Source organism: Euwallacea similis, chromosome 6, assembly GCF_039881205.1.
Source record: "Euwallacea similis isolate ESF13 chromosome 6, ESF131.1, whole genome shotgun sequence".
Lineage (NCBI taxonomy): Eukaryota > Metazoa > Arthropoda > Insecta > Coleoptera > Curculionidae > Euwallacea > Euwallacea similis.
In genome coordinates this window covers 4,153,816-4,165,097 of record NC_089614.1, presented here as the reverse complement: position 1 = coordinate 4,165,097, position 11,282 = coordinate 4,153,816, and the positions used below count along the sequence as shown (strand labels likewise).

The window sequence follows — 11,282 nt, the reverse complement described above, 5'->3', positions numbered from 1 at the left end:
TTCATTTAATATTTATACATTTGATTGATAATTGCTGCACTTATTGACAGCTAATAGGCATTTATTGATACGTGCCAATTGCCGCTATTATTTTTCGGTAATTGCATTACTTAAATGAACAGTTCAACAAAGTACGAAGATAGTCTACATTAAGACCCCAATCTATTTAATACCATACTTAAAGTGTTACTTGAAAAAATGGAGTAAGTTCGTCTTTGGTTAACTTAGTACACATAAAAGTCAATTTAAAAGATGCGGGAGTAAAAATAAAAATCAGTGTTCCCAGAGTTTTTTAAAGGAAAACTATCTTTTTCAGTCTACTATATACTCACCTATCAATTAAAAAATAATAAATATTAACAACTATCACTCTACCATAAAACCTCAAGAATTAATGATACTAAAGTAAATAACTATAATTAATGTATATAAGTAAATGAACTATAATTAATACAAATACAAATTATACTAAAAGACAAAATTCATATTAAAAATCTGCATATAAAACTTAATTAAAATGACCGCCTTTGTATATTTTTGACGTAAATAACAACTACTAATCTAACTTTACACTTATTACTACTCTCAGAGTCACTCGAACTACACCAACAATTTTTGATTGAAATACTGAACACGTCCCTACCTGCTGTGTTGGAGCAATTTTGTACCGCTTCTTGAAGACGTGGAAACCAGATCGGTCTCATTAAATTGGTTATTTTGTCGTCACTTTAATACCAGTATCACCGTTTACTTGGTTACCTGAATACGGGTCAACATAGTCTTCTAGTGGTTTTACAAGTGAATATAAATTCAGTTACTACAATGTCCAAACAACCCACAAAAGGCTTCACCAAGGAGGAAGAACTTCTACTCCAAGACTTCAGCAGAAATGTATCTACGAAATCCTCAGCTCTGTTTTACGGGAACGCGTTCATAGTTTCAGCCGTCCCCATATGGCTCTTTTGGAGAATACACATGATGGACATCTACTCGTCTCTGGTTCTGTTTGTTGGAGTAACAGCTTTGTCAACCTACCTCCTTGCCATTGCCTATAGAAACACCAAATTTACCCTAAAGCACAAAATTGCAGTTAAAAGAGAAGATGCTGTGACTCGGGAGCTTTTGAAAAAACTCTCTGATGACAAAAAAATGAGCAAGAAAGAAAAGGATGAGAGAATCTTGTGGCAGAAGAATGAGGTAGCTGATTTTGAGGCTACAACATACTCAATCTTCCACAACAATGCCTTGTTTTTGACTGTGGTCATTGTTGCCAGTTTCTACTTCCTCAGATCTTTCTCGCCAGCAGTTAATTACACCCTTTCGATTGGGGCAGCTTCTGGATTGTTAGCTCTGCTCTCTACAGGATCCCAATAGGTTTATTACATTTTGATTGTTTTGGTTAGTAAAATTGTGTGCATTCAATTTTCTTTTTTACATTCATTATAAAACATTTCCATGATTTGTTAATATGTATTTATGATCATATAATATTAGCATTTGTAATATCTCAGCGTTTTATTTTTCTTAATGCGTTATCATACTTGATAGTGGAAAATGTATTTCTGTGATAAAACCTCTCAGGAAAGCATTGCCTGGCTTAAGGAAATAAACAAAACATGAATGGTAGCTTAGAATATTATAGTCACTTTATTCATTTATAACACAAACAGAAAATATCCACAATTGGAAAAATAAATAACAATGGAATTTGAACATATCTCAAACATTGAGAATTACAATATTGAAACTAAGCATTAATCCATCTCAGTGTCATGGTCCATTCTATAAGGCCCAGGACAGTTCTCCCTGAGATCCTCTATATCTATGCCAGTTATAACACAATAAAGACAATATAGATGTTTACTTCTTACATAGTCAATTATTGCAAACAAATTCTCTTCAGTTACATACTGTTCAAATTCATCATCTTCGTCACTACTGTCAGTGTCATCAGGACACTCCTTTTCCATCTTCCTGCGTTTTTTTATTGTTTCTTTAGTCCAAAAGAATTCTTCTACTGGATCTTTGACATTCTAAAACCATGGATTAAATAACTCAACCACCTATAAATAAATAATAATAATCTTTATTACACAACTGCAAATATTACAAAGGTGGCAAGTACCACACATCAGTATGTATTTTCCTAACCCCCTGTAAATACATTTATAAACACTAAGGCTTGCCAAATTGATATAGTTATACCTATATAAATATTTTGAGTACTGTAACTTACAATTCCAGCTGATTATCACTAAGAAAGTAGGCAACACAGTTTTTAAAAAAACAGAGCTTTAAATCTGGAAAATAAATTGAAAATGACTTCAGGAAGATACATGAAACTACTTTCAAATAACTTGATTCTGTGTTGGGGTATAGAAATAGTATCATAAAAGGCTTGTTCTACTTACACTTCTGAAATCCAGCTCTTCACACACTCTTTGGGCTTTAAAAAAATCTTTACGTATCTGAGCTAAATTCTTTCTTTCTTTATTGGCAAGTCGAAACTGAGTCTCATAGTGTTTGAGATTTTTTATTTTCTGCTGCTGTCGCTTTGATAACACCTCCTTAATATGAGATTCTCTGCCAATCCCTGAGGTTCCTTGTTTCAAGACAATATCAATTGGTTCCTTTATTCCAGGTCGAGATTTTCCCAGGCTTTCTCCTGACTTGAAGCCCATTTTTTCCAACATGCGGAATCCCTTATTCTCATTTGATATTGCTGTGGAAAGGCCTATCTCTCTGTTTTCTTGTTCCATCTCATGCAAGGTTTTCTGACGTTTATTAGGGGCTTCTGCTTTCTTCTTAAACATATCATGCTTGCGTTTTTCCCTATTCACCAATAAGCCAGGGCGTACATCGTCTTTGCTGGAAATTTATGGAAATTTAAATGCAAAAAAAGGCGCAGTTCTGGGAACTTACCAGTCAACTATGACTTTGAAAGACATATAATCATCCTCTGAATCAGACATGGTTTAATGGGAAATGAAGTCCAGATAACAATGTTCACTTCTGTGCTAATATTAATACTTCTTTTAACCAAAAAGATAGAACATTTGTTTTTTTTTTAAGAAAACCTTTGATTTATGATTTACAAAACTTAAAATTGTACTTGTCAGAAGCAAAATCTGAAGTTTGGTTAGTTTTTCATATGTCAATTTTCCGATTATGTTTCTTAAAAACAGATGGAGCCAGCAAAAAACACTTCCGTAAGGGTAACTTTGTTTTCGGTGCTGCCCTCTAGGGATTGCTAGTAATACTTAAAACTGCCGCCACATTGGAAATTTTTAAATATTGTACGGAAATATCAAATTTTTACACTTAATTCAAAATAATTTCTAACATTTCATCATTTACTTCATTTATCTGGGGAAATTTAAACAAAAATAGTCCTAAAAGATGAAATTCGCCATTTCTTTTTGTATAAAACAATTCCCAAATTGGCACAAAAACTATGATTAATATTTTTTATACATTAATACATTTACAAAATGGATTAACGCCCTATTATACAAACTATGACTATCGAAAATGAGCGTGTCGCTAACTATCCATGGTTGAATGCCATTTTCTGTTGGCTCCAGAAACGAAATAATCCTGCGTTCTAAAAATAGCTCCCTCAGGATCTGTACGAGTTTTCTCCTATATTCCGTCCTACTTTAGTTTTTCCTAGATAAGTTAAGATGAGGCATGGCTATGATTTACAAGATGCAAATTATTTTTTTTCTGGTGGTTGTTCTTAGACTTACAGTGAAATATGTAAAGTGTACCTCACAAGGAGAGGAGTAAGTAATTTAAATCCCTTCCTTAGCCAATTAAGAATTGCTTATTTTCACAACCCAATTTTATTGATGTCGGTATAATAAAATATTTCCTTAAGGGTGGCAAAATGGGCAAATGAAATAGGAAACGAGTTGTGGATGTTAGGGAAAGAAGTGACGAAAATCAATGAAATTGAACAGGTAAATAGCGATATTCCTTTACTTAATATCTAATTGAAGAGTACTTTATGTAGAAATATGCATTTTTAAACGCGAGGGTGGGAGAGAAGGACCCCACAAATCTATTGGCTGAAATAAAGTCGAATATTTTAAGGATGATGGATAGGAAGATGGACGCTATAAGGGTAATCCATTAGCCCAAGTTGAATTTTTAAAACACGCTTTACAAATATTGCAGTGCATACAACAAGAGGCAGAAAATAGATCAGAAGATTTCTCTTATGTCCATGACGCCCCGTTTAAGTATTACAGTTCCAGATGGTCATCTATAGAAGGAGCTGAACCCATCAAATTATCAAAATCCCTGAAAAAGCATCGACACATGTATTTAAATATGAAACTTAATAATGATACCCATTTTTACAATTTACCAGTGAACACCACTCATAGTTCTGTTCACGTACCCACCAATGTATATGACAAAGGTGCAGTAAACTTCTTCGTTGATGTCCAGTTGAATGTCTTCAGTTTAAACCCCACCTGAAGTTAAACTCAAGATTATAACAGATAGTTAATTGGATATTCGTCAAATCTAGAACTTAAAATTCGGGTCGGGTTTAAACCTGGTCCGGTCTATTCGGTCTCAGAGCCAAATAACACGCTGGTTAATTTTAACATGAAGCGAATTTTCACGTAGAAACCAAAAATTTTCTGTGGGAATTACCTCGTAGTTGAACTTAATGGCCCCACAATTAACACAACATAAAAATACTTTACAGAAGACAAGGCTGCTGAAGCCATCCAATGGTCAGAAGCACTGGATAAAGTATTCGCGCAGAATTATAAGTCAGATCCAGCTCTATCTTGGCAATACTTTGGAAGCTCTACTGGAATTATGCGACATTATCCAGGTAGGTAAGGTAGATGTGTGAGGAAACGATTCTGCACTCACTAAGTTGAATTTCAGCTATGCATTGGGTAGACAAAACAGAAATCAAGTACTTATTTGATTGTCGGATTCGCACCTGGTTTATTGAAGCCGCAACATGCACTAAAGACGTTGTTATTCTTATTGATAATTCCGGCTCTATGGACGGTAAAAAAATATTTAAACTTCCTCGATATACAGTGTGTTCGTTTAAAACCTTGCCATCCCAATAGGTTCAGAACGAAGAGATACTGAAATGCGATTTGTGGAGATGTCAAACGTTGTAAAGAGGAACATTTGGGGCTTCACTCTCAGCCAGCCCAACTTCAGAATCTGAAATGGCACCCTACTTCGATATGTACCTCATGTTAAAGGGCATTTAAAGTGCATTATTTTAATGTAAATAATTCTAAAATTGAGAAAGTTGTTTTCGAGAAATTTGTGAATAACTAATGCACCTTTCTAATTCAATTTTATTAATATCAAACTCAACGTCTTTTTGACGAAAACAGAAAAAATTCTAAAAAAAATCACAAACTTAAAAATTAATGTGTTAAATGTTCAAATATTCCTTCATTATTTTCTAAACAAAGGTATAATCTTCTTTCAACCTGTTCTCGGATACTTCTAAAAGTTCTTCTTGTAATCTTTCAACGTTCTACAGTTATTCGATTTTTTAAATCATTAATATCCTAAGGAACTGTTTTGTAAGCTACAGATTTAAGGTACTTCCAAAGGAAAAAGTCAAGCGACATTATGTCAGGAGATCTTGCCGGCCATTCTATTAAATTGCTCTCTTGCCAATCCACTACTAGTTTGTGATTTTTTATTATTTTGTGTCTTGAACCAAATGAAATTCCGGTTTCAAGGAACACTTTTCAGTGATTTAGTTGGCTCGGCTGCAAAGTGTACTAGCACTTCGATTTGAGTAGCTTCATCTAACACCCTGTGATTATTTCATTTTACGTTCACTACAGATCCGGTCATTCTAAATTTCTCCAATAGCTGAAAGACATAAATATGCGAAACATATTTGTTAGGATGTTTCTTATTGAATACCGCCGCAGTTTGCCTAATAGATTCATTATTTGCATCATAAATTAATACAATTTCGACTCTTTCTTCTATGGAATAAACTATTTTTAATAAACTAACACTTTAATAAGGGTAGTAAATGATTTGCCAATCATTAAACAGTAATGTTCAAATCTAACTGGGTTCTGGCAGGTTCGTTTATTCTGTTAAAGTATGTTTTTTTTTTATTTCTTAAAAATAACTTTATCAATTTTAGAATTATTTATATCAAAATAATGTATTTTAAATGCCCTTTAATACAAAGTATATATCACGGTAAGGTGTCAATTAAGATTTTAAAATTGGGGTGGCTGAGGGTGAAAGGGTGTACATTCCTCGGCGAACCGTTGCTACCAAAAATGTTTCCCCTTACAACTTTTAAGTTCCTCAGAAACCGCATTGAAGTATCTTTTTTCGTTCTGAACTTATTGGGATGGTAAGTTTTTAAATGAACACACTATATAATAAATAATTATAATTAATTATAGGTATGGGCAAGCACATAGCTTCGCTCACAGCAAACAGCATCTTGGATACTTTCTCCAATAACGACTTCGTCAATGTAATGAACTACTCAGAAACCACAAATTATATAGTACCATGTTTTGAGAACAATCTGATTCAAGCCACCAAGGAAAATATCCACGTATTTAAAGACGCTATTGCCAGACTACTCCCAAATGGCAAGACTAAACTTGATCAGGCCTTGGAGAAGGCTTTTGGGCTGCTCAGCACGGTTTGTAAGTGAATGTTCTATGAATTGTAACTGTAGCCTTAAACTTGTAGTATCGAGCTAGACGAGGATGTATCAATGAGAACAGCACCAAGTGTAACCAAGCTATAATGATATTAACAGACGGAGTTAATGCTAACTACAGTCAAACTGTGATGAAACACAACCATTTAAACGGGGGTGATAGCATTCCTGTTAGAATATTTACTTATCTCATTGGCCAGGAAGTCAGCAATGAGGAGGAGCTAAAGTGGATGGCTTGTGCTAATAGAGGTTTGTGATTGAAGGACAATAATTGTGAAATGTCTATACCAATCTGCCCAACAGGCTTCTACACACATGTGCAATCATTAGAACAAGTTACAGCTTCAGTATTGCAATATATTTACGTTGTGGCTAGACCTCTGGTATTGCAAGGAGAAGATCATCCAGTTTCGTGGACTCATGCCTATGCAGATGTGACCGTAAGCTCATGAATTCCTTAGAGCATTTTGCATGTTTTCAATAACTCTCTTTTAGTATGATGACAAAACTGACATGACCATAAATGAACCTTATAGGCTCTTAACTTCAGCAGCCATTCCGTGCTTTGATAGAAAAATTAATAAAATGAACGATACTAGGACTGCGGAGCTGTTGGGCGTTGCTGGAACCGATGTTCCAATAGATGAGTTTAGAAAACTTACTCGTCCTTACAAGGTATATTTGATTGCATATCTTTTGTAGCTCTTTACATGTGGAATTTTCTAGATTGGGGTAAACGGCTATGCTTTCATTATCAGTAACAACGGTTACGTCTTGATGCATCCAGCATTGAGGCCTGTTTTTGAAGGAACTGAAAAAGAAAACTATAACAGCATAGATTTAACTGAAGTAGAGCAGCACGCTGGTGATAGTCTACCTCGTCAGATGAGTGAAACTGTGCTACAACTTCGGTCAGCATTAGTTGGTGGTTTGGAAGGCAGTATTCATAACATTTTACTCAGTTACCACTTTGATGACAATAGAAGGGTATCAGAGGAAACCTATGACTATTACTACACACATTTAGACAAATCTCCCTTTTCACTTGCTATTGCCATCCCCAATCGTTACGGGAACTACTCTTTAGATGTAGGGGATGAGATTCAGAAGAATAGACATACTGGGGAAAATCTTACGTCGTTTTTCAAGGGCAAATGGAAAGTGCACCCTAAATGGTATAAAACAATATTTTTTCCATTTACTTTCACAGCACTAATCGAACATTCTAGGGTGTATTGCAGATATCATTATTTAGAGGGACATGAATTTAAAACCCCCGAGGAGGAACTTATTCACTTTTTGGGGAAAATGTATGACATGGACTTTAAATGGGAGCGTCAATATGAAACTCCGGATTCAGAAGAAGACATTTTGGATAAGGGTTTGTAGGTCCTTGCTATCCTGAATCAAATAAACATTTGCTTTGCAGTTGAATGTGGCAGGAAAACTCTGGAAGATGACGACTATTACTGCGATAAACAGCTAGTACAACGACTCATATTCGATGCCCGGAACACATATGAACCTTTTAAGGAGAGATGGACATTCCAATCAACGTCAGAAAAGAATTTATTTGATAAGTACAATGTCACTCTTAGATTTGTAGCCACCATGAGCGGCCTTACGAGATGGGACTACATTTATGACGATTACGCTAAATCCAAGACAAAAGGAAAGTAAGGAGTTGTCAATCATGTGGATCTATAGGTCAAGTTTGGTGGTTTTAGAGAGTTCGGCGACCTGAATCCCAGGGCCATAGACGAAAGATGGTACAAAAGTGCGGTACTACAACATCAATATGACACAGAATCCTTTGTCTATTCCGTACCGTTTGTTGGTGGTAATGACACGCTTGTAACTGGAAGTTACGCAATATTTGCTAAAGATGCAGGGATTGAAGCCCCAGGATCTGTAGTGGGGTTCCAATTCTCTCAAGCCAATCTACAGGCCAAATTCCTGGAAGTATCTACAAGACCCTCAGTATTAGGATTTAGCTATTAAAAATTTATCAATAAATAACACCCATAATGATTTCAGAATCAGTGCTTTAATAAATGTAAGAAATGCGGGGAACAACTGGTGTGTTACGTAGTTGACAGTTCTGGCTATGTCATAGTGTCAGAATCAAATGACACTGGTAAGTTTTTTGGAGAAATCGAAGGAGACATTTTCGCCTCTATGCTCAGGGAGAAAATCTTTATTATGAAGACGCTTTATGATTACCAGGCCTTGTGTATTTTAAATAGTACTGACGAAGCTAGTTCTAGCACTCGCATTGCTACTGTAAGAACAAGGAAACTATATTGCAATCTTTCAATCTTTTAAAAGCTAAACATAATTTCAGCCAATTTCTGTTTTGACATCAGTAATCCAGTGGATTCTGCTCAGGATATTTCACACTATTACAGAGCTGAGTTTTTTTCAAGTTATAGAACCTTTTGTGACTTTTGCCCAGGAGATTATTGATAATGAATATCAAAAAGATGACGATGCTGAAGTAGAGAATGAGAACGAGGAAGAAAATGATGATGAAAAGCATAGTAATGAAGATCACGAAGATGAAGACGGAGACGATGATGAAGAAGTCGACGAGACATCCCCTGTTGTCAATCCCGCAAACAAACTTTTTTCCTGTGAAAATAGAATCAACTTGTTCATCTTGCAACAATCTCTTTTCATTAAAGACAACTTTCATGGAGAGTTGATAGCTGTGGACCGGTAATACTCAATTCCATCTCTAGATTTCATTTTTAGAAAATATTCCAGGAAATATTATGTAAAACGCATACCCAATAGCAACTTGATATTCGTCGCTGCAGATGTCCAAACGAAAGGAGTTGTGAAACCACGGTTTACAACAAACCCTGAAAGAATATCGAAAATTCCTGTGTGGACTTATGAAGAGATGAATGATACTCTTTTGCCTTGCCAGAAATTATATTTGAACTCTCTTCCGCGAAGGAGACTCAGTGGATGTTATAATGAACACTATTTGGTCGGTAAATTGATATTTTATTGCTGATCTTTATAACATATTTTTACAGGAATATGAAATTGAATCTTGCGGGAGGGCATCACCAATGACTCCAATAACATTAAGTTTAGTTTTTTTTCTCACTATCTTAAATTTTATCACAATGATGTAATTAAACGAAATAAATATCTAATTCTTTGAAGTTGGATTTAAACTTTATCCATAAAGTAGTACTTGGACCTCTGACGATGCAGTAGGTTTATTTGGTTGCAAATCCCTGAACTTTTTCCAGAACTGCGATTGGGGCTGCACTAAATACGCCCACAGTGACACTCTGAAAAATTCACATATCTCTTAATAAGAAAATTCGAAAAACACCAAATGTTTACCTCATCAATTTCGCTCGAATACAATGAGTGAAGTAATTTCTCGTAATCAGGTTTCTTAAAACAAATCTGCGCCCTTAATTCCGTGAAAACTGAAACTCCATTCAAAAAAGGGTAATACTTCTTTGTCATATAGAGCATTGAAGTGTACAAATCAAGCTTCTCAGAAGGTAAAGTAATAAATATATGCAGTTAAAAAACTTCTTTCCTTTATCCCTCATTTCAACCTCATGAATCAAATCCATCACTCAATTATAGTCTTTACAATTCATGGTTTCCCATACAAAAATGACCTTATTAGAAAATTACTTCAGACACATCATTTAAGTAAACACCCACTTTTCTGCAGGCAATTGGCTCAGAAGCCAGCAAAACATTGTTAACATCCCTAAGCATTGAAGCTCACTGTCAACCTCAATGAGAACCACTACATCAAACATTCACCAATTTTCCAATGTTACTCCATAAGGCTTAACAATGCGCACTGGAATTTGAGCAAGATGTTATGAAATTTCTTGTACTTGCTGCGCACTATGATGACTCGCGGCACGTAAATGCACAGCTCTGTCTCCATTGGCGTGAAAACCAATTTAAATCTATCATTAACTTCGGATTTGAAAGTGACATGCAGCAACTGGCCAATTTTCAGACGTTTTAGGTATACAATTATGGTTTCTAAACAATATTTTTATAATAAAGTGCCAAATATACTGTGGGTTGGTTTCAAACTTACTCGATAGGAAATAGGATTTTCTTGCGTTTAATACTGTCCATCAAATCCAGCAGGAAAATTAGAAGTGGTACTAGCAGTTGGTGGCACGGGTCTTGTTGATTCATGCAAAATGATTTTTGTATTATTGTTGCGAATGTAAGAGTTTGTAACACCTCTAAACACATTCCATGAATAAATATTAACAACGCTATAAAAGGGTAGAGATTGAATTTATTCGTTTTGTCGGCCATTAATGACTGCATAAAAATGAATAATGTGATAATAAGTTCAAGTATGAGCACTCCTGAGATGAAAAGAATGTTCATCAACTTTGGATCCAAATAAGATAAGTCCATAAGGCAACTTTGGAAATCCACTACATTCTGGATGTAAATTACGGTATGCCCCACTACGTGAATAGCTTAAAAATAATTATAATTTAATATATTTCATACATTTTAGCTAAATATTTACCCATAAATATGGCACTCATATAACCAAAATAACCAT

General features: G+C 35.0%; 3 protein-coding genes across 7 annotated transcripts; 2 read left to right on the top strand and 1 right to left on the bottom strand.

Annotated features, from left to right (window-relative positions):
* Positions 1-632: 632 nt before the first annotated feature.
* LOC136409482 (translocon-associated protein subunit gamma) lies at positions 633-1,465 on the top strand. The gene has a single exon (XM_066390984.1). The coding sequence runs from the start codon at positions 823-825 to the stop codon at positions 1,372-1,374; it is 552 nt and encodes a 183-aa protein (XP_066247081.1). The 5' UTR covers positions 633-822; the 3' UTR covers positions 1,375-1,465.
* Positions 1,466-1,624: 159 nt separating this feature from the next.
* Positions 1,625-3,135, bottom strand: LOC136409481 (G patch domain-containing protein 11). Its single transcript, XM_066390983.1, has 3 exons — positions 2,923-3,135; positions 2,412-2,868; positions 1,625-2,033 (listed from the first exon to the last, which is right to left on the bottom strand). Exons 1-3 carry the CDS (start codon positions 2,970-2,972, stop codon positions 1,755-1,757), a joined length of 786 nt encoding a protein of 261 aa, XP_066247080.1. The 5' UTR covers positions 2,973-3,135; the 3' UTR covers positions 1,625-1,754.
* A 497-nt stretch (positions 3,136-3,632) lies between these two features.
* Positions 3,633-9,888, top strand: Ca-Ma2d (Ca[2+] channel Muscle-specific alpha2/delta subunit). Of its 5 annotated transcripts, XM_066391288.1 has the most exons (18): positions 3,633-3,785; positions 3,881-3,962; positions 4,016-4,126; positions 4,180-4,426; positions 4,721-4,852; positions 4,909-5,037; positions 6,432-6,679; positions 6,730-6,949; positions 7,004-7,140; positions 7,196-7,375; positions 7,427-7,875; positions 7,930-8,081; positions 8,130-8,376; positions 8,428-8,680; positions 8,738-8,983; positions 9,045-9,418; positions 9,467-9,695; positions 9,745-9,888. In XM_066391288.1, exons 1-18 carry the CDS (start codon positions 3,691-3,693, stop codon positions 9,844-9,846), a joined length of 3,633 nt encoding a protein of 1,210 aa, XP_066247385.1. In that variant the 5' UTR covers positions 3,633-3,690; the 3' UTR covers positions 9,847-9,888. The 5 variants fall into 5 exon arrangements, with proteins under 5 accessions (XP_066247385.1, XP_066247386.1, XP_066247388.1 ...); XM_066391289.1 differs by lacking the exon at positions 4,909-5,037 and having other exon boundaries at positions 3,634-3,785; XM_066391291.1 differs by lacking the exon at positions 3,633-3,785 and having other exon boundaries at positions 4,004-4,126.
* The last annotated feature ends 1,394 nt before the right edge of the window (positions 9,889-11,282 follow it).

Bases quoted from the DNA above. Each gene is read 5' to 3' on its own strand.
- LOC136409482 (XM_066390984.1), top strand. From the start codon at position 823: ATGTCCAAACAACCCACAAAAGGCTTCACCAAGGAGGAAGAACTTCTA.
- Ca-Ma2d (XM_066391288.1), top strand. From the start codon at position 3,691: ATGGCTATGATTTACAAGATGCAAATTATTTTTTTTCTGGTGGTTGTT. The intron at 8,082-8,129 runs GTTTGTAGGTCC...TTTGCTTTGCAG, and splicing joins AGAAGACATTTTGGATAAGG to TTGAATGTGGCAGGAAAACT. The intron at 9,419-9,466 runs GTAATACTCAAT...AAAATATTCCAG, and splicing joins GAGTTGATAGCTGTGGACCG to GAAATATTATGTAAAACGCA.
- LOC136409481 (XM_066390983.1), bottom strand. From the start codon at position 2,972: ATGTCTGATTCAGAGGATGATTATATGTCTTTCAAAGTCATAGTTGAC. The intron at 2,869-2,922 runs GTAAGTTCCCAG...ATAAATTTCCAG, and splicing joins TTCAAAGTCATAGTTGACTG to CAAAGACGATGTACGCCCTG. The intron at 2,034-2,411 runs GTAAGTAGAACA...CCATGGTTTTAG, and splicing joins AAGAGCTGGATTTCAGAAGT to AATGTCAAAGATCCAGTAGA.